Source organism: Rhipicephalus microplus, chromosome X (assembly GCF_043290135.1).
Source record: "Rhipicephalus microplus isolate Deutch F79 chromosome X, USDA_Rmic, whole genome shotgun sequence".
NCBI classification, from domain to species: domain Eukaryota; kingdom Metazoa; phylum Arthropoda; class Arachnida; order Ixodida; family Ixodidae; genus Rhipicephalus; species Rhipicephalus microplus.
This window is the reverse complement of record NC_134710.1, coordinates 279756656-279782909: the sequence shown is the minus strand read 5'-3', so window position 1 is coordinate 279782909 and position 26254 is coordinate 279756656. Positions and strand designations below refer to the sequence as shown.

General features: G+C 49.0%; 1 protein-coding gene and 1 long non-coding RNA gene across 5 annotated transcripts in view; one reads left to right on the top strand and one right to left on the bottom strand.

Annotated features, from left to right (window-relative positions):
• The window catches only part of LOC119168311 (endothelial lipase), a 75939-nt gene extending 73538 nt beyond the window's left edge, over positions 1-2401 (top strand). For 3 of the 4 annotated variants that reach the window (XM_075879230.1, XM_075879232.1, XM_075879231.1), the window contains one exon: positions 2130-2401. In XM_075879230.1, the coding sequence (XP_075735345.1) occupies positions 2130-2386 (257 nt within the window). In that variant the 3' untranslated portion in view covers positions 2387-2401. The remainder of the gene's footprint in view (positions 1-2129) is intronic. The other variant, XM_075879233.1, reaches the window with a different exon arrangement.
• LOC142776139 (uncharacterized) lies at positions 1692-26254 on the bottom strand. Its single transcript, XR_012887339.1, has 4 exons — positions 25976-26254; positions 4786-5055; positions 2815-2971; positions 1692-2361 (listed from the first exon to the last, which is right to left on the bottom strand). It is a non-coding gene; the product is annotated as an uncharacterized LOC142776139 (long non-coding RNA).

Below are 26254 nucleotides of genomic sequence, written 5' to 3'. Positions count from 1 at the left end.
GCAGTAGCATAAGATGTGTTGAATAGCGTCTTTGGCAACACAGTCGTTGCACTCGCTGTCCTATGTCGGCCATCTCAATCTTAGTTGTGTAGGTATTAGCGAGTGCCCCAACTAGACGCAGATGACATATTACCGTATCCTCCTTAAAAGACCCGCTAGCTGCCGAAGTCGTAAAAATGCGTCGAGAGAATACAAACGATGGTGTGTTATTTCTGATGCTTGTCACTTCTGCAGTGTCAAGTTCAGCGCTATGCAGTTTACTTGTCGAGTCGCATCGGGTGTCATGAAACGATGCATCGCTTTTGGTACGCACACTCCGATAATAATAATAATAATAATAATAATAATAATAATAATAATAATAATAATAATAATAATAATAATAATAATAATAATAATAATAATAATAATAATTTATAATAATAATAATAATAATAATAATAATATATTATTATTATTATTATTATTATTAGTATTATTATTATTATTATTATTATTATTATTATTATTACAAGTAATATATTTTTGTAAACAACCTGAAACTGGTAATTTTTTTTTTTCAATTTTGGGCTTCAGGATACCTAAATGGGACATTTCACGAAATTTAACTTTTACAGCCACTGAAATCAATTATCTGGATGCTGACTCCTCATGGTCATAGCACTGAAAGCGCTACACTTGAGATCGCCGCTTTGCTTCGTGGATACTACGAGTGAATGAGCGAATATGGCGGGTAGCTTAGTGAATGTGACAACTTCGAACGCAGTGGCGGCAACCATTTTTCTGGAGGAGCGGAGAGATGCTGGAATTTGCTGCATAGGGGTACGTTCAGTAACCACCAAAAGCCAATGCCAATACAAAGTTTCCGCTACGGCACGTCTCTTTTGCGTACCCCAAAATTTGTTTACATTTGTTTATTTCTATATTTATTTATTAAGATCGTGACACATGGTGACTGCACCTAAGTAGGTAAGTGTGTTCCTTCAGGGTGCATCGCTCTACTTCATTGCCCTCTTAATTTGTTAAACTTTTCAAATTCTTCGCTCAATATTCCTTCCATGCATTTTTCCCTCTTCTACAGTCGACGTATGTGTATTGCGCTTGGTGACCGAAACACGATACTTGGAGCATACAGCTGCTTGCGGTAGGGTGATGGCAAGGGCGAGTGCATTCCTTACACTTGGTGGCTGCATCCGGTAAACAGTCGTTCTGAATGTGGTTGGCACTTGCGGAGCTCTGCAATCCTTTGTAAAACCCTCTAGCCAGCTCCAGCCGCGTCGCACGGCGCAGAACAAGAGCCTTCTTTTTTTTTACTATGGTAAGCCGAACTCCACCGGCGCTACGAAAAACCACAGACAGAACTGCCGCATACCGGATGGAGTTATCATTTGTCGCAAACGCCACCACCCTCAACATCAGCGGTTACGCGCTCCGAGTACCGCGTTTCCATCGCCATGCGCTGAGATCATCTTGGTGGCAGCTGCACGCTACCTTTCTTACTCCAGTCAATCTCGTGACACAAGATGTGAATCCTCATTTACGAAAAACTCGCTACTTATATAATTATTCGTAAGAGATGACTTTTGCCAATAATGCGGGACGTTGCTAATGCTCGTCACGCCACTTAAAAGCGCCACTCCTCGCCGCCTGGGCTAGGAATGGCGCTGGCTGATACTCCATAGACACATAAATACCCCAGAAAAAGTTGACTCTGAGCATTCTTCATTTTATCTCACATGCATGGTAGTACATCGGACAAGTAATTTGGAGGTTGTTGGTTCGGATCCCACCAACAGGAAAGGTGATTTCTCATCTACCGTTCTTTTAATTTAGGTGAGAAGTAGCACAATAAGTATAAGAAACCTCGAAATAATGTCCCCTGAGCCTTTGTTGGCTTAATTGTGTCTTATTTATTAGTTTACAATGTGAAAATTAGCCACTAAGACGATTTCTCTACTGTCATCCTACTTACTGTGACATCGTAACACTAGTGTTGCACGAAAAAGACACGAATAAAGAAAGGGACGAGGAGGCTGGGCTTTGTCCGTGTCTTTTTTGTGCGCCACAAGTTTCACGATGTATGCGAACAAGCCCGCTTTTACATCCTGTCACACTATGACACTTTGCAGCGGCACTGTGCGACCACATGAGGGCCTCGGTTCTGTTTCTCGAGTCACTGGTGAACAAGGCATGTCGCATGCTGTCACGGCCCTGCAGAGAAGGCTTCGCGGCTTTCTTGCGTGGAAACTGCAGCCCTGCCGATGCTGGACATGAGCCCGGCGAAATGGGATTCTATAGCTCTCGGGCTACCGGCCGCGGTATTCAGCTGGTCTCCACGGGTGCCGGACCAGTCGGATATTTCTGTATTAAACAAAGCAAAGGGTAATTGCAGGTGTCCTTTATTCTGTGTTTGAACTAACAGCCTGTCAGCAACAATTTTCGCTGGAGATCCTGCGTTCTACTCTGCGCGCACACGCATGCGAAATCACAGCTTCGTACACCACAGCCGTACTGGGAGTCAGTCATTTGTTCTTTAGGATGAAACTGAGGGGATGGAGCAGCCCTAATTTGTGGGGTCTCTAAATAGAGAGCGCCACGTTCTTGGAGTGCACGGACACAGTGGACATGGTCGAAACGAACCAAAACAACACACATCTATTTAACTACTTTTAGAAGGACTATATAGTCAGCCGAATTAGTATGACATCAATTGTGATCAGCATGCTAAATAACCTTATACAATGTTGCACAACACTCAACAACATGACAAACACAAGAACACACTAAAGGGTGCGTTGCCAACGCTTGACTCACCCGAGGGCCCACGAGCAAAGACATGCGGCGCCGTCCTCACGGGCCCACCACGAGAAACCACCGCTCGCTCCGACCACCACACGCAAAAGAGAACCGCTTCTCTCTCCTCTGCCACCACCAAGGCTTTCCGCCAGGCGTCATCGCCAGCTCTACCGTTCTAACAACCATAATCATCATCATCATCATTTATTTTTCCCTTAAAGGCCCCTCTCGGGGTATTACATAAGGGGGGGGGGAGGTTACATAAAGAGTTACAAAACATATCGGATCACAATACTGAAACATAACACATAGAAATGCAGACTTATTTAAAAGCACAAAAAATTTTACAATTAGAATCGGGCATATAAAGGCGAAAAGAAAGAACAGTGTAAAAGAATTTTACAGCGTAAGATGATCAGTGAGCAACTGCTTAAACGCAATAGGGTTGCGCTCAACGACAACACAGTCTGGCAAGTGTTCCATTCTGCAATGGCTGTTGGCAAAAAAGATTGAGTAAAAGAAGACGTAGAACCGTGCGGACGCTGGACGCTGCACGAGTTAAAAAGGCGACGAGATGTACGGCTTGGCGGGATAAGGAGTTTACCGTGAAGATGTGGGAAGTTATAGTAAAGCCTATGGAACAAGCACAGCCCTGCAATCTTCCGACGGAACGACAATGACTCGAGTCCCAATGATGACTTTATGGCACTGATGCTTTCATCACGGCTGTACCTAGAAGAAATGAATCTGGCCGCACGGTGCTGTATAGATTCTAAAGTGTTAATGAGATATGCTTGATGAGGGCTCCAAATAGCTGAGGCATATTCAAGCTTACTTCGTATAAATGTTTCGTAAGCCAGTTTTCGCGTGGATGAGGGACACAAGGAAAGGGAACGTCTGATGTAACCAAGTGATTTAGTAGTGTCGGCTGCTAATTTGGTGATATGATCGGACCATGTCAATTTTTTGTTTATTGTGACACCAAGATAACGATAAGATTCTACGAGGGACAAAGCTATCGAGTTAAAGGAATACGTGTAATTACTGTTGATGATGGTGGTGGTGATAAACGTTCGTGAGCACAACGCCACGTAGAGCTCGGTAATCGTGAACCCGAAATGCGCCCTATGCGCGAGACACGTGCGCCGCGAGGCGCAAACAACTTTACAGGGGTGATAACCCCCCCCCCCCCCAAAAAAAAAAAAATTAAGTTATTTTTATGGATAGCACCTCATTGGGCTGGCTGTTAGATTAGTAGGACAAGAACAAACAGCGTTGCACACGAGAGGAGGAATGAAAGAAAGATGAGGGTGCTGACTCTTTTATGGTTTTTTAAATGGCTCATTCTACTTGAGGAAAGTTTCATGTTTTAAGAGGGAAAGGTTTCATAAAAAGAACATTGAACAATGTATGTGATACTGTCATGCTGCATCTACGGTCCAGAAGTCATGCCTAAGAAAACATGACCTCTGGACCACCCTCACATACCAAAATAATCGAATCGACTCACTGTGGCAAAAACAGCATTTGGGTATAAATGTGATCTTGAAGAGCAGTGCCTCTGAATGTAGGTATAAGCAACAACATATAAGTCCTGTTCAATGTATTTACTACTTCATAAATTACTGGGATGATTTCTACGCATCAGTGAAGTTATTTTTACGTGATGGCATCAATATGAACATCAGAGGGTTCGTCTCAGGGATTGAATTTCTTAACACTATCGACAGACCATCTCTCATGATGAACAGGGTGCTTGAACCACCATGTTCTTATAAGTGGAGGCGTCTCGTCAAATTTTATGCAGTTCCATTCTCACTATTATAGACCGCCTATAAATTGCCTGATGGCTTGTACTTGCTTACATTGTTTCTTACCTTTTTAACCCGCTGATTCCATAATAGCCTTTTTTTTAAAACAGTGAAACTGTTTAAGCTATTTTTAAAATGGTGCTCATCGATCGAAAATCTCGCCTAGCTGTCTTCTCACCTAGCATCGCCATGGAAACCAGGCCAGCTGTGCTTCACCCGCAGCCTCTGCCAAGCTCCGTCCATCTGCCTCGACACTGCACACGGACTCACTGACTCGTCGCCACCGCTTAGACGTCGCTCGGAGACGTAGAGCCAAAAAGGCAGCCGCCAAGCGTCGCCGGCAAGTGGATGAGCCAGGGTACACCACTTGGCGAAGAGAATACAGGCCAGAGCACCGCGAATCTGTGCCAGCCGACTTCGTGTGGTCGAGAACTTTTAGGGCAGAGTCCTGCAGAGTACAGCTTAGCGGATAACCGGTTTTATCAAGAGTTTCTGAGCAATAAATTGAATACGCCTGTGCTGACAGTGCTAAACTATATACATATAGGGAGGCCTATCGAAACCGAGAAAAAAACTTAAACCTTGAGAAGTGACCAGATTTGCTGCCTTTTACAGTTCAACGCATGATTTTACAGTTCATGATCACTGAACTGGACACAGAAATCAGAAACGTAGGTCTGAAAATTAATATGTACAAAACCAAAGTACTGTGCAACAATCTCGGCAGAAGGTAGAATTTGTGGTACGTGGAGAGGTGCTGGAAGTCTTTAAGGAATATGTGGACTTAGGCCGGGTAATAACCGTGGAGCTGAACTACAAGATTGAAGTAACTAGAAGAATAAGAATGGGGTGGAGCACATTTGGCAAGCACTCTCAAATCATGACTGGTATATTTCCGCTATCCCTCAAGAAGAAGATATATATAACAGCTGCATCTTGCCAGTGCTTACCTACGGTCTAGAAAGCTGGAGGCTTACAAAGAGGGTTCAGCTTAAATTCAGGACGACGCAGCGAGCGATGGACAGTAAAACGATAGGTGTAACTTTAAGAGACAAGAAGAGAACAGAGTAGGTCAGGGACCAAACCGGGCTTAAGGATATCATAGCTGAAATCAAAAAGAAGAAATGGACATCGACTGGACAAGTAGCAAGGATAACCGGTGGTCATTTAGGCTAACTGACTCGATTCCTGGAGAAGGCAAACGCATGAAGAGGAGACAGAGAGTAGGTGGGCCGATGATATTACAAAGTTTGCGGGTATAACGGAAAGCACAAGTCCGGGCTGATTGGCGGATCATGGGAGAGGCCTTTTTGTTGCAGTGGGCTTAGTCAGGCTTGTGATGATGATGATGATGAGGAGGAGGAGGAGGAGGAGGATGCCTTTGAAGCATTTGGAGACTTAGCGCAAATTTTGCCACTTTTTCACATGAAAGTGTTTTAGGCCGGGTTTTACCAAGACTTCAATGATGTATTTTCGTGATGGATTTGACGGAAGTAAAATGCCTAATAACCAGTGACAGAAAAACAACTTGAAGAAAAACTTCCACCTATGGGTGTCGAACCCATGACCTCAGGATCCGCGAGAATAAATGGCGGGCATTTCACGAATTGCACCTCCGACGTCGGACACGTACGAGACTCCGGAAACGCGCCTGAAATCTCTCTTACAATCTTTCCTGCACTGTGCCCTTGCTTTGTGATGTGGTGTCGCGATCGGTGAGCATTGAAGAGAAGTACTGTGTCATGACACTAACGAGATCGGCAAAGGCGCAGTTAGGCGTCTCGATTCCTGCGAAGAATGCTGCCCGCGGTGGCATCGAGGATATACGCAGTTCCTACTTCGCCTTTTGCATCGTGTTAGCGTGTGATGGCTCATCTGAGTATTACAGCTTCCACATGCACCAACGATGCATCTCCGTCGCCTACTGCTTCGAGTGCGGTAGCACCAACTAATAAAACTGCTGCAATAAACGCTGCAGAAATGCAATAATTTACACGGGTAAATTTCGTTCCTCGATAGGGCGAAACAGAGGCGACAGTCGGGACGTCCAACGCCTTCGCGTTCTCACGGCCCAAACTACAAAAACTTTTCAACCCATGTTGTTGAAGCTCTGTGCGGTAATGTAAGCATGAGCATTGGCATAGGTGACCCGAAGCGCACACCCGGTTATTTCTGTCATCAATTAACAACGCTTTCAAGGAGTGCATATAGAGTGCCAGTGGTTATTATGTGCTCATTTAGGCAATGTTTTAATGATGGGCGATGTCCAGGTATATGATAGCGATTTCAACCACGGCAATGGTCAAGTCATAAACCTGGGCGTTAGTCGTCGGGATGGATATTTGCCACTAAGCGTCAGCAGGGGGGCATATCCGTCGAACGTTGCTATAGCTGTTGTAAACGAATAGACATTGTGGAAGCTCTCGGATATCAGTGCACTGCTACCCATTTTTTTAAAGGCAAAGGATGAGGCTTGTCCGTCTATGGTGTCTATTCTCACGGCTAGATTTTAACGGGGCCACGCTTGGGTATATAACGTATGGTACAGTCGAAACATATGTAAGACACACACAAAAAAAAAAGGTTGAACAACATACCAATATCAATCCCATTTGTGAGAGAACAATTTAAAACACCAACAAGTGCAAACCCTTTATACAATATTCGGCGGCTGCAACGCAGACATTATAGACCTGAGGAACTATAGCTTTGTCATTAACCCTTTAGGCCAATTTATGTCAGTCAATTTACATTATATAGGGCAACGCTCAGTAACGTATGAGAGACAAAAAGAAAACGTGGTTGATCTCTCATTTCAGGAATCGGTAAACCCGACAATGAGACGTGTCCTCGCAGAGGCAAAGTTGAGCATTAATTGTGCAATGTTGGGCTTCAAGGGCGAAGGAATGAATGCTGCAGTGACGCGAAGAACGGTGAGCAGCTCGAAGCAGCGCACACCTCAAGCAGAGAGCACGCACGAAAGGGCACACACAGGACAAGCGTCGACAAACAACTGTCACAGCTCGACCAAGGTATATAAGCTCGTTTCATAGAAACCCACGTATCCAGTTGTTGGCGGCTTGTTGCCGCTGTCGCCATGTATGTATAGAGGTAACAAGTAACAGATACCCAAAAATAAAAAAGAAAGTATGACGTCACAATCAGAACCGGTAGCGTAGTCGCGCACTTGCTCTACATCGGGCGAAACTGAAAATTTTCCGAATTGCTGAACTGTTACATGCCGTTAGGAATACGTGATTTTGTAGCGCCTCATCACTCGCTAATTCCGTGCGTGAGGGAAAGGAAAGTCCAACAATAAAGATAGAGGGAGTGAAGTTGTTTTATTAGCCAAATGGTGTACTTGCAATATACACTGATAACTTCGCGGATGAAATTGTGACACAACTGTTCATGAGCACCACGCATAACAGCTCGAAACCTCACGTTGCCCGATCGTGAGAAACCACTACCGCCACTACGCCACTACATCGAGAAAGCAGCCTTGAGAATATCGCTTAGGAAACCGTCAAGTGCAGCGTCTCATTGCTTAGCGCGTCGCATTCACCGTCACCAAAGACAAGGGCATGCCAGCCGTGCTTCAGCTAAGGCAGTCGGCAGTCATAAGACATCTACTCACTCTGTGAGCTAGTTCAGCTCTGAAATGTCACGCCAGTAAACAGCACATGAGCAAATAAATAAACTACGGAAGGTACGCATGAAACCACCATGTAGAAGTGAGTGATGCGAAGTTGCGCCGAACTAAACACAATCTCTTGTAGCTGATTGCCTAGCGAGACCCCCCCTTCTCCTCCATTTATGGCACTCGACCAAAATATGAGCCAATTAACCATTTATTTAGGCGTCAAAGAAACCGTAACGTAAATTTATAGTTAAATATCACATATATAAAGAGAGAGAGCGAGAGAGATAAGTTTATTTACAGAAAGGCAGAGAGGTTGGCCTGAGCGATAGCTTGCTCTTGTCTGCTACTCTACGACATATATAAAATTACGACTATTGTAAAAGAATATCTATTGAGTTCTTAGTTTTGGTTTTTGGCCCCACCTTACCTAGCCGCGCTTCATTCATCAGCAGGCCTCAATGCCTGCGGCAATGTGTTTTCAACACTTTTTCTTCCAGGTTTCGCGACCCATCTAATTTGACCATGGCTCGACACTACAAGCACGCTGCTCTACCAGAAAGAAAGACGCACGAAACGAGCGCATAAGTATACACCTGGGCGATCGTGAACAACCACCACAATTTTCACTCCTTCGCGTGTGAGCTGCTTCCTCTATGGTGAGCAGCACGCTCCTTTCGTAAACGCAGTCATGGCCGCGATCGCAGAGACGTTCGCGCAACTACTGTAACTTCTACGAAAACTTTCGGTGGTAGCACAAAAGGTATAGAGAGCTCCCGAAAGCGCGTGTGCGATGGAGCCACTATACGCTATAACATCTATACGCATTTCATTACGCCATGTGGAGACAAGTGAGCACATCGACGCATGGAGTGGCGTGGCACAACGAACTTTAAAGCACGCTCGTCGTGACGGGCTCAAGCGTCGAGCTCTGAGGAGCACCCGCTGTACATGGTAGATATATATATTGTTAAGGCGTTTATTAGCCGGCAACGAGCGAGAATATGCAATGGCGACAGTCACAGCAAAGCACGGGCTCTCAGCGCGAGCGGCGTCCTTGTTGGGTAGCCCCACTAGAAGGTACGCAAGAGTTCGACCCATTTCATAGTTCGGAGGCTTCGCTACAATTACCCCGGGGTCGAAGAGGGAGCCGCCTGGCGACCTAACAGCTTGTTATTATTAGCGGGTCATAATAAGCCTTCAGGCGCTCCACGTTGACGATGTCTCGCCCACGGCGGCGCATGTCCGAAGATATTTCAACGGGTTCGATCAGATAGTTGACGGGTGAGGTGCGCTCGATGACACGGTAGGGGCCTTCGTATTTAGGACGTAGTTTGGAAGAGGGGCCAGCGGCAGAGGTCGGGGTCGAGAGTCATACAAGCGCACCAGGAAGGAACATGGGCTCAGAAGTGGTGGAGCCATCACGGATACTCTTCTGCCGCTTTTGATCTTGCGTCGTAAAAGTCTTGGCAAGCTCGCGACACTCTTCAGCAAGCCTGGCTGTCTCGGAAATAGGTGTACACTCAGATGGATCCGGCGTGTACGGGAGTATCGTGTCCATGGTGTGCGACGGGTGCCTTCCGTACAGCAAGTAGAAAGGTGAAAAACCAGTCGTGCTCTGAGGGGCGGTGTTGTAGGCGTAGGTGACGAAGGGCAGTATATTATCCCAATTAGTGTGGTTGGCAGCGACGTACATAGAAAGCATGTCGCCGAGGGTGCGGTTAAAGCGTTCGGTGAGGCCATTCGTCTGTGGGTGGTAAGCAGTAGTTTTGCGGTGGACAGAATGGCACTCCGTCAGAATGGCTTCGACGACTTCCGACAAGAAGACACGGCCTCGATCGCTGAGAAGCTCTTGGGGTGGTCCGTGGCGCAGTATAAATCGATGCAGCAGGAAGGACGCAACATCGCGCGCAGCAGCCGCAGGGAGAGCGGCGGTTTCGGCGTATCGCGTTAAATGGTCAACGGCAACGATGGCCCAGCGGTTACCAGCCGACGTCAGAGGAAGTGGTCCATACAAATCGATACCTACGCGCCCAAAGGGACGGTCAGGGCAAGGTAACGGTTGTAGACTGGCGTGCGACATGTGGGCTGACGGTTTACGGCGTTGGCAAGTGAGGCAAGAGCGAACGAACTGCTGCACATAGCGGTACATCCCGCGCCAGAAGTAGCGTTGTCGAATGCGATGGTAGGTTTTGAATACCCCAGAGTGCGCGCATTGCGGATCAGAATGGAATGATTCACATATCTCTGACCGCAGACTGCGGGGTATCACAAGTAACCACTGCCGGCCGTCGGCGTCGTAATTGCGTCGGTGTAGAAGGCCGTCACGAATGGCGAAATGGCGAGCTTGACGACGCAATGCACGCGTGGATGGCGTTGCGGATGGATCAGAGAGCATGTCGATGAGCGGGCCGATCCAATTATCCTTTCGCTGTTCGGTAGCGATGATGTCAACATCAATGGCAGAAACAGCAGCCGAGGATACTGAGCAGAGCACATCACCTTCAGGCAGAGGGGAGCGCGAGAGGGCGTCGGCGTCAGCATGCTGGCGTCCGTTGCGGTACAGCACGCGGATATCGTAGTTTTGTAAGCGAAGAGCCCAACGGGCGAGACGGCCTGAGGGATCCTTCAATGATGAAAGCCAGCATAGTGCATGATGGTCGGTGACGACATCGAATGGGCGACCATACAAATAAGGTCGAAACTTTGTAAGAGCCCAGACGATCGCCAGGCACTCTTTCTCCGTGACGGTGTAGTTTTTCTCGGCTCTCGTGAGCGTACGGCTTGCATATGCTACGACATATTCAGGGAATCCGGGTTTTCGCTGCGCCAGGACAGCGCCGAGGCCTACCTCGCTGGCGTCCGTGTGCACCTCCGTTGGGGCTGTAGGGTCGTAGTGGCGTAGAATGGGAGGCGACGTCAACAAATGGCGGAGCTTCGCGAACGCGTCGTCGCACTCGGATGACCACGAATTGAAGGGCCCGTTGCTTCCAAGGAGCTTCGTCAGCGGTGATATGATCGTGGCGAAATTTCGTATGAAGCGTCGAAAGTATGAGCACAGGCCCACGAAACTACGCAGTTCTTTGACAGATGCAGGTTTGGGGAATTCGGCCACGGCCTGAAGCTTGGCAGGATCAGGAAGAATGCCGTCTTTGGACACGACGTACCCCAGTATGGTGAGTTGCCGTGCTGCAAAGCGGAACTTTTTCAGATTTAGTTGTAAGCCGGCATTGCTCACACGTGCGAAAACTTCTTTCAGACGTTGGAGATGCGTGGAGAAATCCGGAGCAAAGACAATGACATCGTCGAGGTAACACAAGCACGTGTACCATTTCAAGTTGCGCAGAATGGTGTCCATCATGCGCTCAAAGGTCGCAGGTGCATTACATAGACCAAACGGCATGACGTTAAACTCGTACAAGCCGTCTGGCGTGACGAAGGCGGTCTTTGGTCGAGCGTCGTCAGCCATGGGTACTTGCCAGTACCCCGAGCGCAGATCGAGAGAAGAAAAAAAATCGGCTCCATGAAGGCTGTCAATCGCGTCATCGATGCGTGGCAGTGGATAAACATCCTTGCGAGTGATCTTATTGAGCCGTCTGTAGTCTACACAGAACCGCACAGAACCGTCTTTCTTCGCAACGAGAACAACAGGAGACGCCCATGGACTGTCGGAGGGCCGAATAACGTCGCGTCGGAGCATATCGTCAACCTGATCATTAATTACTCGACGTTCAGCAGGCGACACGCGATATGGACGTTGCCGTAAAGGTGGATGGGCACCAGTGTCGATGCGATGCGTAACAACGGACGTGCGACCGAGAGAACTTCGCCCGACATCGAAAGAAGAACGATATTCTTGTAACAGGTCCAGAAGTTGGGAACGCTGTGCGGCCGTAAGGTTGTCAGCGATGGAGGGGCCAAATACATCAGCAGACGACGAATCAGAAGTGGAAACAGCATTGATGGTACACGACCTGGGAGCGCGCGTGTCATCGGGTACGTCCAGGACTTGTGCGTCGTCGACTGGTTCCACTCTGCCGAGACATTCCCCTCGAAGCAAGGTAACAGCGTACGGGAACGGGTTAGTTACAAAAATAGCAGTGTTGCCCTGGTTGACCTGCACGGTCGCGAAAGGTACTAGCAACCCTTTCCTGCTGCAAGCGCGGTCAGATGGCGAAACAAGTCCAATGGTGTCGGAGAGACCAGCGCAGTAGACAGACACAGCCGTCGTCGAGTTTGGAGGCACTGTTGTATCGTCTCTCGTTAGAATCTTGCTCAGTGTCGGGGGACTGTCTTCTGGCGTCAAATGCGAGAAGGGTGAGAGCTCAATTTCGGCAGCGGCACAATGGATGACGGCGTCATGGCGGGAGAGAAAGTGCCATCCCAGGATGACGTCATGAGAGCATGCCTGAATGACGATGAACTGGGCGACATACAGAACGTCCTGGATGACAACGCGAGCTGTGCACCCTGCTGTAGGATGAATCCGGTGCAAACTCGCAGTACGAAGGGATAACCCAGAAAGTGGCGTCGTCACTTTTCGAAGTAAGCGGCAGAGTTTTTCGTCCATAACTGATACGGCAGCTCCAGTGTCAATAAGAGCCGATGCACAAACACCGTCCACAAGCACGTCAATGACATTCGAGGGGCTGCTCTGAGGGCTTTCACATTGCGATAGCGTCGCAGTCCTTGCCTCAGGGACTGCGACGACTAGTTTTCCCGCTCATGAGATGCCGCACTTGGCCGCATGGGAGACAGGGAACGGCGTCGTGGAGACGGTGATCTTCGAGATGGACCTGGGCGAGATCGAGGTGGCATAGACGGCGGTTCTTCGCGATAAGGACGGCTGAGTTGGCCAGCAACCGGTGAAGAAATTGGAGCCGGCTGTACGCGATGGCAATAACGGGCCACGTGACCGGCGTAACCGCAGGCAAAGCAGATGGGCCGGTTGTCGGGTGTGCGCCATCTGTTCACCGGGGTAGGTCTCACCCATGTCGCAAGGGCTGATGGACGGAACGGTGGCTGCATGGTGGACTGAAGCTGAGGCTGAGGGGTTACGTCAACATACGTAGCGGGAATACCCGCTGCAACGGACGGAGGTCGTGCAGCAGCTTCAGCGTAGGTCAGAGGGGCGGGTGCTTGAACGACTTGGGGTGGCCTGGCGACCACTTGCGCGTAACTCAGGGACGCAGGAGCCGGAGGCTGTTGGGGGTGGTAAGCAGGCATTACCTCCGCTATTTCTTGTTCAATCGCTCGGCGGATGGGAGGGAGAAGGGTAGTAGCCGATTGTTGAACAGCAGGTTGGTGGGACAAGGGCAGGAGGGAGAACTGACGCGCGATTTCCTCACGGATAAAGGACTTCAGTTCTGCCATCAACGCCACTTGGTCACAACTGGCCTCCAAGCCAGCAAGCGTTGCAGCTCGTGGTGGGGAGCGTCGGGTCATCGAACGCTGCCGGCGGAGCTCCTCGTAGCTCTGGCACAGTGTGATGACCTCAGCCACCGTGCCGGGGTTTTTGGCGAGCAGCATCGTGAAGGCATCATCGTCGATGCCTTTCATGATGTTTCGGATCTTGTCAGACTCGGACATGGTGTGATTGGATTTGTTGCATAGGTCCAGGACATCTTCAATATAGCTGGTGAATGACTCACCAGCCTCCTGAGCCCGTTCACGCAAGCGCTGCTCGGCTTGCAGCTTGCGAACAGCAGGGCGGCCGAAGACGTTGACGATTGCGGTCTTGAAATCGGACCAGGTGGCAAAATCGGACGCGTGGTTGTTGTACCACAAACTGGCGACACCGGCAAGGTAAAACACCAAGTTTGTCAGCTTGCCGTCCTCGTCCCATTTGTTGGGGACGCTCACGCGGTCGTAAATGGCGAGCCAGTCCTCCACGTCAGTGCCATCAGCGCCAGTGAAGATGGGTGGATCGCGGATTCTGGGGACACCGGGACAAGGGGGTGGCATTGGAGGAGGCGTTTGCTGAGAAGCGTCTTGGTACATAGTAGATGGCAGGGTACGTGATCGTAGCTCCAAAGGCATAGACAGGGATCGCAGCACTCTCCACCAAATTGTTAAGGCGTTTATTAGCCGGCAACGAGCGAGAACATGCAATGGCGACAGTCACAGCAAAGCACGGGCTCTCAGCGCGAGCGGCGTCCTTGTTGGGTAGCCCCACTAGAAGGTACGCAAGAGTTCGACCCATTTCATAGTTCGGAGGCTTCGCTACAATATATATATATATATATATATATATATATATTGTCACGGGGTCGTGTCGTGGCCAAAGACAGAAAACTTCGTGTTGGAATTTAACTGTTTAATTGGGCGAACCTGTACCCGGTAAAGGGAAAGTCTAATTAAAGCAGCAGTCTTGCACAGATAGCAGTCTCGGACTGATAGCGGCGAACGCAGCGTCGGCCTTCGATCAACAACTGACAAGCGGCGAAGCGCGTCGGCATTTATACCCTTACCGTCAAATGTTCTAGCGTTATCGCTGGCGGTGGCGTAGGTTCCAGAACAATCTGTACCGTTCGCACAGTGGGCGTGATCTTATCGAAATGATCTACTACAGTCCGGAACCTTCTCGAAACCTGCAGGCGCGGTTTGCGCCGAGAATCGTGTGGTGTTTCGGAACGATAACAAAAACTTGTGAAATGGAACGTGGCATTGCCCCCCTCTGAAAAAAGGCATCGTCCCGATGCTTTAACTAAAGATGAAGGTACAATAATAATGCAAGAAAGTACAATGAATAAATTACAATACAACAATAATAGAAAAAAACACTGTTTCAGTTTGTTAACGTGCATGAAACGGCTTGAGGCGCGCGACATGGACGAATTCAGGTCGCGATCGGCGTCGTTGAGAGTTCGTGATGCCGTCGGGGACAACCTCGTAATCAAGTGGGCCGAGACGTCGAACCACCTTGTACGGTCCGAAGTACCGTCGCAGAAGCTTTTCACTTAGTCCACGTCGGCGTATCGGCGTCCACACCCAAACACGTTCACCGGGCTGGTATTCCACGAAGCGTCGTCGAAGGTTGTAACGGTGGCTGTCGGTCGTCTGTTGATTCTTGATACGAAGACGCGCAAGTTGTCGGGCTTCTTCGGCGCGTTGAAGGTACTCGCTCACATCGAGGTTTTCTTCCTCGGAGACGTTGGGTAACATGGCATCGAGCGTCGTTGCCGGGCTCCTTCCGTAGACCAATTTGTATGGAGATATCTGCGTCGTCTCCTGCACCGCCGTGTTGTATGCGAAGGTCACATACGGAAGAATGGTGTCCCACGTCTTGTGTTCGACATCGGCGTACATTGACAGCATGTCGGCGATCGTCTTGTTAAGCCGCTCGGTGAGGCCGTTGGTCTGTGGGTGGTACGCTGTCGTCCGGTGGTGGTTTGTTTGGCTGTATGCCAAGATCGCTTGATTTAAGTCGGCAGTGAATGCCGTTCCTCTGTCGGTGATAAGGACCTCCGGGGCGCCGTGACGTAGGACGATATTTTCGACGAAAAACTTAGCTACCTCGGATGCACTGCCTTTTGGCAGGGCTTTTGTCTCGGCGTAGCGGGTGAGGTAGTCGGTAGCTACCACGATCCACTTGTTTCCGAAAGCCGACGTCGGGAACGGCCCCAGTAGGTCCATACCAATCTGCTGGAAAGGTCGGCAAGGTGAATCAATTGGCTGCAGAAGTCCTGCTGGCCTTGTCGGTGGTGTCTTGCGTCGCTGACAGTCCCGGCATGTCCTCACATAACGAGTGACGTCGGTGGTAAGACATGGCCAGTAGTACCTTTCTTGTATCCTCGCGAGCGTGCGGGAAACACCGAGGTGCCCTGCCATCGGATCGTCGTGCAGGACCTGCAGGAGTTCTGGTCGCAGAGCTGAAGGCACCACAAGGAGGTACTTAGCTCGAAGCGGTGAAAAGTTTTTCTTTTGTAGAAGACCGTTTCGTAGAAAGAACGACGCAAGTGCGCGCTTGAATACCTTCGGGACTTCGGTGGTCCTGCCTTCGAGGTATTCTATTAGGGCTTTAAGTTCCGGGTCGGCCCGCTATCGTTCAGCGAAGTTGTCGGTAGTTATCGTTTCCAAGAAGTAGTCGTCATCCGAGTCGTCGGGTAGCGGTTGGTCGACAGGCGCACGAGAGAGACAGTCAGCGTCGGAGTGTTTTTTGCTGGACTTGTAAATGACAGTAATGTCATATACTTGAAATCTCAGGCTCCATCGTGCGAGGCAACCTGAAGGGTCCTTCAAGGTGGCTAGCCAACACAAGGCGTGGTGGTCGCTCACAACTTTGAAGGGCCTGCCGTAGAGGTAGGGGCGAAATTTCGACGTAGCCCAGATGATGGCGAGGCACTCCTTTTCTGTTGTGGAATAATTTGCTTCTGCTTTGGATAGCGATCGGCTGGCGTAACTAATAACCCTTTCAATCCGTCAGCCCTCTGCACAAGACCGGCGCCAAGACCTACGCTGCTTGCGTCAGTATGTATTTCTGTCTCGGCGAATTGTCGAAATGGGCAAGTAACGGAGACGTCTGGAGGCGATGTTTAAGCTCCTGGAAAGCGTGTTCCTGTGGCGTTTCCCACTTGAACTCCGAGTCGGCCTTGGTAAGTTTAGTGAGAGGATCGGCGATGCGGGCGAAGTTTTTCACGAACCGCCTATAATAGGCGCACAGGCCCAGAAATCGGCGCACGGCCTTCTTGTCAGTGGGCGGCGAGAAATCGGCGATGGCGGCTGTTTTCCATGGATCGGGACGAACTCCAGACTTGCTGATAACGTGCCCAAGAAACAAGAGCTCCTCATACGCAAATCTGCACTTTTCTGGCTTCAGTGTGAGTCCGGACGTCTTGATGGCTTGAAGTACAGCTTCAAGGCGCTGAAGATGCTCATCGAAACTTGAGGAAAACACGACGACGTCGTCCAAGTACACAAGGCAAGTCTGTCACTTCAATCCTGCCAGTACTGTATCCATAACCCGTTGAAAAGTTGCAGGCGCTGAGCAGAGGCCGAAGGGCATCACCTTAAACTCGAAGATGCCGTCCGGTGTTATAAACGCCGTCTTCTCTCGGTCTCTTTCGTCGACTTCGATTTGCCAATAGCCAGTCTTGAGGTCCATTGACGAGAAGTACTTGGCGTTATGGAGCCGATCGAGGGCGTCGTCTATTCATGGGAGAGGATACACGTCCTTTCTTGTGATTTTGTTCAGGCGGCGATAATCGACGCAGAAACGTAGGGTCCCATCCTTTTTTTTCACTAACACCACGGGGGATGCCCACGGACTCTTGGACGGCTGGATAATGTCATCTCGCAGCATTTCATCAACTTGTCTCTTCATTGCCTCACGTTCTCGCGTCGAAACCCTGTACGGACTCTGACGGAGTGGTCTGGCATTTTCTTCGGTTATGATTCGATGTTTCGTGATTGGGGTCTGCCGAATTTTCGATGACGACGAAAAGCAATCTTCGTAATGCAGGAGCAGGGCCTTGAGCTGTTCTTGCTTATCGTTCGGAAGTCTGGGATTGACGTCGAAAGCTATGGGAGGGGCTTGGTTCCTCTGAGCAGGTTCCGCAGAATCGGCGAGGGCGAAAGCACTGGTGGCTTCGACAATTTCTTCGATGTATGCGACCGTTGTTCCTTTGTTCACATGTTTGTACTCATTGCTGAAATTCGTGAGCATAACCGTTGCTTTGCCTGCCCGCAGCTCTGCGATTCCTCTTGCGACGCAAATATTTCGGGTGACCAACAGATGCTGACTGCCTTCAACGACGCCTTCCCAGTCAGGTGATTTAGGAGCGCCGAATGAAATAATGACGCTTGAGCAAGGCGGAATGGTGACTTGTTCTTCCAGCACATTCAAGGCATGGTGTCCTGACGGCGTGCGCGGCGGTAGTGCTTCTTCTGTGGATAACGTTATCGACCTTGTTTTTCGGTTGACGACAGCAGCATGGAGGCATAAGAAGTCCATGCCAAGGATGACATCTCTCGAGCAATGCTGTAGGACTACGAAGTCTGTAGGATAAATACGGCCGTTAATGGTGACTCTCGCTGTGCAGATTCCTGCAGGCGTTACGAGATGACCTCCAGCTGTGCGGATTTCAGGGCCTTTTCAAGCTGTCCTAACTTTCTTTGACTTCGCGGCGAACGACCCACTGATGACAGAATAGTCGGCTCCAGTATCGACGAGAGCAGTCACACTGTGGCCGTCGATAAGAACGTCGAGGTCGCTAGTTCGCCGTCTCGCATTACAGTTATGGCGTGGCGTCGGGTCACGGCTGCGTCGGCTTGTTCCGCTGCTTCCATGTTGCGTCGTCCGCTGACCTTCGGTAAGTGAGCTTTTGCCTTCAGGGCTTTTCCTGGTTGGGGTTGTGTTCAAAAAGCTCCGTCGCGTCGGCGTCGTCGTTGGAGGATCTTCGGTAGTTCGTCGCACAGCAACCGCACCTCCATCGGTTGCTGCCCTTAGTTTCCCGGATACGGGCTAGGAGACCGGCCCCGCGTTGGGCCAGAGTACTGCCGGGGCTGCGGTGACATGCGGCGGCTGGGCGACGGCGAACGGGAAGGACTTCGTGGTGTCCATTGAGTTCCTGCCAGGTAGTCGGCGATGTCACGTGGCCGATCTCCTGGCTGCGGACGCGGCGAATTGACGGCGAAGCCACGCAGTCCCATCTGTCGGTACTGGCAACGGCGGTATGTGTGCCCGGCCTCGCCGCAGTGGTAGCAGAGCGGGCGGTTGTCAGGTGCACGCCAAACGTCCGTTTTTCTCGGTGCACTGCGCTGGCCCGCTGGGGAACGGTAGAACGTCGGTTGGGGTGATGGCGGCGGTGGCGTCTGGCGACGGAAGTGTGACGGGGCGGCGTTTGGCGTGGACGGGGAAGAGCGTTGTGGCGTACTGCAGCGGCGTAGCTCATAGTTTCTGGCTCGGGCGGCGGTGTTTCGGGAATTCGAAGCGATTGCCGGATTTCTTCTCGCACAATGTCCGTGATCGAATCCACTTGAGGCTGCGCCGAAGGCAACAGTTTGCGCAGCTCTTCCCGCACGATCGCTCGGATCGTTTCACGCAGGTCGTCGGAGTCACTCGCTTGAGCAGCAGCGCATTCTGGAGTCAGGCGACGATTATACTGTCTGGTGCGCATGTACAGCGTTTTTTCGATGGTGGTCGCCTCGGATACAAATTCTTGGACGGTGTTCGATGGATTCCTCATTAGTCCCGCGAAGAGCTCCTGTTTGACCCCTCGCATGAGGAAACGAACTTTCTTTTCCTCAGGCATGTCTGGGTCAGCGTGACGGAATAGACGGGTCATCTCCTCTGTGAAAATTCCAACCTTTTCGTTTGGTAGCTCAACCCGGGTCTCCAGTAGAGCAGCGGCCCTCTCTTTGCGAGCGACGCTTGCGAACGTTTGAAGAAATGCGCCGCAGAAGACATCCCACGTTCGGAGCGTGGACTCCCGATTCTCTAGCCAGGTCCTTGCGGTGTCTTCCAGGTAGAAGTACACACGACGGAGCTTTTCTTCGTTGTCCCAGTGGTGGAGGGTGGCCACATGGTCGTATGTTTCTAGCCAGGTTTCCGGGTCTTGAAGCGATGAGCCATGGAACGTTGGTGGTTCCCTGGGTTGATGAGTGACGATCGCGGGCTGGGACGCTTCGGTTGTCATTGTCGCTGCAGTCGAGGTCATGGTCTTGGTCTTCCGCACCTTGTCTTGTAGCAGGCCGTACTCCGGTGGGAGACCTTGCTGTCGGCGGCTCGTTCGCTGCTCTTGGTTAGCGTCGGTGTCTTCTCCGCGAAGGGGGCTTGGTTCACGGCTTGACGGGGGCGTCCGGTACATGAACGAAGCAGCACCTCCACCAGATGTCACGGGGTCGTGACGTGGCCAAAGACAGAAAACTTCGTGTTGGGATTTAACTGTTTATTTGGGCGAACCTGTGCCCGGTAAAGAGAAAGTCTAATTACAGCAGTAGTCTTGCACAGATAGCAGTCTCGGACTGATAGCGGCGAACGCAGCGTCGGCCTTCGATCAACAACTGACAAGCGGCGAAGCGCGTCGGCATTTATACCCTTGCCGTCGAATGTTCTAGCGTTATCGCTGGCGGTGGCGTAGGTTCCAGAACAATCTGTACCGTTCGCACAGTGGGCGTGATCTTATCTAAGTGATCTTCTACAGTCCGGAACCTTCTCGAAACCTGCAGGCGCGGTTTGCGCCGAGAATCGTGTGGTGTTTCGGAGCGATAACAAAAACTTGTGAAATGGAACGTGGCAATATATATATATATATATATATATATATATATATATATATATATATATATATATATATATATATATATATATATATATATACACCTTGGTTCCTTCTCGGAGAGAGAAACCGTTCCTCGAAGGTTTTGGTGCGCTCAAGTAGGTATAGTACCTTTACTTTTCTGTTTCATTTTCTTATACACTTTTTTGCCTTTTTCTGTGCTTTTTTGTTTTTTGTTTTTGTTTTTTTCTTACTCATGTTTCGCTCTTTGTGCCATATGATTTTTGTCACATGGTTCTTGTCTCCTCTATATATTTTCGCGCTCTGCGCAATAAACTCTGTTGGAAGTTAGCGCTCGTGTCCTTCGTCTCCTTCTTGTCTCTGTGTCATCGTTTTGTTCTCGCGCTATAACTATCGTCATGCCATACCAACTAGCCTAAGCTGCTACACTCAACGCAGGTGGTTCATTTGCGGCAACTTGCGCGCCACACTAGAGCTGCAATTTTTAAATGGTGATTATAAAATTGAGAACACTGAGGCAACCGTAGAGAAAATAATTAGTTTCTTGCAAAGGTCATTAGGGCGTGGTCATTAGGGCGTGGCATGATAATTAAATAAAAGTTTTTATGGGGTGTTCTACGATGCGTAGGTTTTTCTGCCGCATGAAAACATGCTGTACGTTTGCATCCTATGTAGTTACGCTTTTGGCATGTCCGTCTGTGTTTGTATTTTTTTCGTGCTTGTGCGCCAATACACGACACAGGTACTTACAGCGTCACATATAGCAATGACTTCGGGGATGGTGGATCGTTTAGCCCTGTGTTCATTTTCTCGGCTTGAAAGTAGCTTTCCGGAGTGGTCTCCAAACTGAAGAAGGCCTTTGAGCAATGTATATACGATTTAGTGTCGCCAACAGTGGCTCATCTACCACAATAACAGAAACATAGGAAAACAATTATTTAAAACTGCGTTTTAACGTTTCTTTAAGAAACTTGCAATTGGGTTACTTGTTAAAGAAGAAAGTCTGCACCAGGAATGTCATCATAATCTGCACGTCGATAGCGACAGAAAAATCCTATCCGAACTGACTGATCCCGGTCAGAAGTACCCATTTGACACTGGTATAAAAGATAATATAGTTTCTTATTGGGGAATAGAAGACATGCTAATGCAGGCGTGACCAAAATGATTGCAGCCATGGTCTCCTGGAAACTGGCTCACTCGCTATCACTGTGCTATAGTTTTTTTTTCGTTGTGCCTCTGCATGTTTTTATTTCTTTGAATGGACCGCATCTCTTTCATCATTTTGCGTGTTAATTCCCCCTCATGAAAAACAAATAGCAAAATAAATATCCTGATAGAAACGAGTGCCAATTCAGGGTTCTCGCACTTTCTGAACAGAGACACAACATTGACGTGGTTGGAGACTTCTGTACCAGATTATCTGGACCACTCACAGTGCCCAATAGCCTATTGCCCTCGAACAACTGTCCACAAACACTGAATTTCCGCATGAATATGCCTTTTTTCATCGTTGAACTCAGAGCAGCACAAGCTCTGTGTGGACGCACGTCGGCACCAGGGCCCGATAGAATTTCTTATAGGGCCCTGTGTCATCTGTGTGAATGCGTGAGAATCCCGCTCCTAGAATTGTACAAGAAATCCTGGCAAGGTGGGACGCTCCCCACAAGCTGGAAGACAAGTCGCCTAGTTCCTTCTTCTGGACCCAGCCAAGTCACCGTTGGAGCTATCATTCTATCGCCCGATTGCATTGGCCAGTTGTGTCGGCAAAGTTACGGAGAGGGTGATCTTGGGGCGCCTGGAGTGGTCTTTGGAGTGCAACATCTACCCAGATGACATGGCAGGATTTCAGCGAGCTCGATCATCAATTGACAATGTAGTCGACCGGGTCACTTACGTCCAACACGAGAAAGGCCGTAAGCGTCTCTGTGCATCTTTGTTCCAAGACGTAAAACGGGCGTATGGCAACGTTGCGCATTAGGCAGTTCTCACCGCTCTCGAAGATGTAGAAGTAGGTGGTCGGATGTATCGCTGGATACGTAGTTTTTTGTCAATGTGATCCTTCTTTGTGGGAACTGAAGACCGTCAAACCTCTCCATATTACAGCCATCAAGGCGTCCCCCAGGGACGCCATGATGGCTAAGCGTACTAAGCCCTGTGCTGTTCAATCTTACGCTAATTGCTCTCACTGAGTATCTGCCAAGCACAATCAGGCTATTAATGTACGCAGATGATTTGGGAATCGGCTGTAACATGCCTGCAGTGTCGAGCGAGAATTCAGAAAGTTACCACTTAAAAATTACATTACCTCCAAAATCGAGGCTTGGAAATTTCTTCTGAGCAAAGCTTCTTACAAGCCTGTGAATAAGTACACCATAAGCATCAGTGGTCGAAGTGTACCAAACGCACAAGTTTTGTACCATATGCACAAGTTTTGTAACATACGCACTTGTACCATATACTCAAGTGCACAAGTTTTTGGGTGACATAATCAACAGGAGTCTAACATGGCGCGATCACGTTTCATACATGAAGAAACGGTTAATAGACACCTGTAATGTACTGAAGTTCTTTGCAGGGAAGGCTTGGGAAATGTCAACCAGTGCAATGATACAGCTGTACAGGGACCTTTTCTCGGTTTCCTGTGGTACAGCTTACCGGCATTGACCAATGCAAGCAAAACAAGTCTACGAACGTTACAGAGTGTTCAGTCTCAGGCACTCCGGGTTTGCCTCGGCTTGCTTCGTATTGATTTGATTTGTGGGGTTTAACGTCCCAAAACCACCATATGATTATGAGAGATGCCGTAGTGGAGGGCTCCGGAAATTTTGACCACCTGGGGTTCTTTAACGTGCACCCAAATCTGAGTACACGGGCCTACAACATTTCCGCCTCCATCGGAAATGCAGCCGCCACAGCCGGGAATTGATCCCGCGACCTGCGGGTCAGCAGCCGAGTACCTTAGCCACTAGAACACCGTGGCGGGGCATCGGCTTGCTTCGTAGTGCGTCGACGATGGCTACTATAGCAATCACCGGTGATCATCTCATCACGACACATATTGACGTTGTGACACTCAGGACATATATAAAGCATAATTCTTGGACACCCTGCCACCACCTGGCCTCTTTACCAGCAGACAGACCAGGTTCGCCATTTTTCCAAACGGTAACCACATACCACTACTCTTTGTCTACATGCTTCACACCCGCCGCAGGCCTTCGACTCCTCCTTGGGGCCTGACTCAGGCTAACATCAGGCTGACTATACCTGGCGTCCAGAAAAAAAGCAGATATGTCATCACCTGCTCTTAGGCAGCTTGCTCTGGTCTTCTTATACGAGACGTATAAAAGTTGCTCTTGTTATACGAGACGTATAAAGACTGTATACACTATACACTAACGGTTATGTTTTACAGAAGAGTTCAACGGCATAATTTGTTATACCAATAAGAGACGCAACAAGCCAATTCAAGACATCCCACCTTTCGACATCAACGGGAGTGGAGTTCACAGCTCTTTTTGCCGCATTGCAATTCATAAGCGACCAACAGCCACAAAAATGGGCAATTTTCAGTGACTCAAAGGCGGCACTGCAATTCCTTTTATCACCTTTACGCCACAGCCCGTGCGAACAACTGGTATTCGGGATTGCAGAAAAGACTCACCACTTTATTAAGAAAAGACATGAAATAGCCGTTGAATGGCTTCCAAGTCATTGTGGAATAATTGGCAATGAACGGGCCGATTGAGCTGCCCGTTCTGCTTATGCTGAAAGCGATCAAATATGAATTACGCTCTTCGGAAGCTCCACAGAAACTCCGCATGCTTGCTCGCAAGCGCACCACATCGCAATGGAACGAGTTTCATTTCACCCATGCACGATTATCTACCTTAGACCCAACTCTCAGTCTTCCAATTTCTCCGGAACTTTGCCGACGAGACGCTACTATGCTGTGCAGATTATAGTTGAGTGTCGCATTTACCGTTGCGTACGCGTTCCGCATAGCAATAGCCGACACTGCTGCATGCGATCGTTCTGGCAGTGACGAAACAACTTGGCACATCCTATGTGAATGCCCATTATACTTCTCGCTTAGACAGTCACTATGCAATGCACTAGATGAACTGGACAACCAGCCTCTTTCGGAAGAAAGAATCCTGTGCTGCCGAAAGGACTTTATGTCGCAGAAGAAGGCTGTGAAGGCACTCCTGCGCTTCTGACGTTCAAACGGCCTGTCCAAATGACTGTGATTGGAACGCCCTGAATGTGTGTGCATGTGAATTTTTTTCTAATTTATTTTATATGTCTCTATCTCTATCCTCTTTCCGACCCTTATTTCCCCGCCCCTGTACAGGGTAGCAAATCAGTTATTTCTGGTTAACCTCCCTGTATCTTCCTTTTATTCATCTCTCCCTCTCTTTCTCTGTCTCTCTCTCTAGTGTCATCTCTATTCATCCACTCATTTGTTTTCTCCAACAAACATTCTCTTACATTATTCCTAATAGTCACAAAAAAAGCGACCGATAAGCTCTGTCATCCCACGTAATTGTTCGCAGCGAAAGCAAACTACAGTTGTGCATTTTCGACGATTGCCGAGGTGCGTGCGAGGTGACGAAGTATGAGCTGAATATTTTTATTTCTTTTATTCATTTGTTTAGACATACTGCAGACAAGCATATACGTCCAGGCAGGAGGGGCATAAGAAACGTCAAGTGATTCATAACAGCAAAAAAAAAATCCATATGCTAACAGAGTTCACATATCTGTGAAACAGCAACAAAATTTATAACACATTTGAACACACTAATCACCAATCAGATAACGTTCAAGCAACACAGCAATATCGTCTGCCGAAAAAATTTTATGAGGCAGGGAATTGCATTCATCAACTCTTCTGGAAAAATAAGTGTATTTCCAAGCCTCACTACGAGCAAGTATGGGTGCCAAGGATCGATCATGTTTACGGAGGGTATTTCTAGCAGTGGCTGTCTGAAGCAACAAGGTACACTTGAGGCAACTTTCCCTGACATTATTGTGTATAAAAACGTTAGACGATTCAACTTTCTTGTTTCTAACAAAGGAATTCAGCGTATTGATGACAACTCCACTTTGCATCAACGCACGAATAGCCGATAAAATTATCACGGCATATCCACGAGGTGAATGATGACCAGTGGGGCGAAGCGTGCGGACGGACGGACGCATGGGAGGACGGATGGATGCACATACGGACGCACGGAAGCATGGACGGGCTGACGGAAGCTTCGTCCTACTCATCATCATTCACTCCTTGGATATGCTGTGACACCGTTTTTATTGAGATCCAATGCAATTCAATTGGCTACTACAACGACATGGGGCATACGACCCACGGCGCAAGGAGCTTCGCCTCTAAAAAAACAAGTATGTTGATGAGCAGGCTGAAACAATATTTTAAATGCAGCATTCAGTGATGCTTTCAACGAGCAATAAGAAAGGCGCCTTACCTCTCAAAGTACATCATTCTTCATCGGAACGAAGTTTTTTCGGCCGACGTTATGCAGCCACTGCTGCTTGTGCAAGCCATCGCGTTTACCTTGGGGTATCATAAAAAGTGCGTAACCATTTTCACTGTGGTTGTTGCAGTCATATGCGCCTAAGGGCGCCTTAGCTCCCGCACAAAGTACAGAAAATAAAGCGCGCGCTACGTTTGCAACGCAGAGCGTCGGTGTAAAATAAAAACACAAGCAAAGCGCAACATCCACGCGCCCTCAAGGGTAACCACG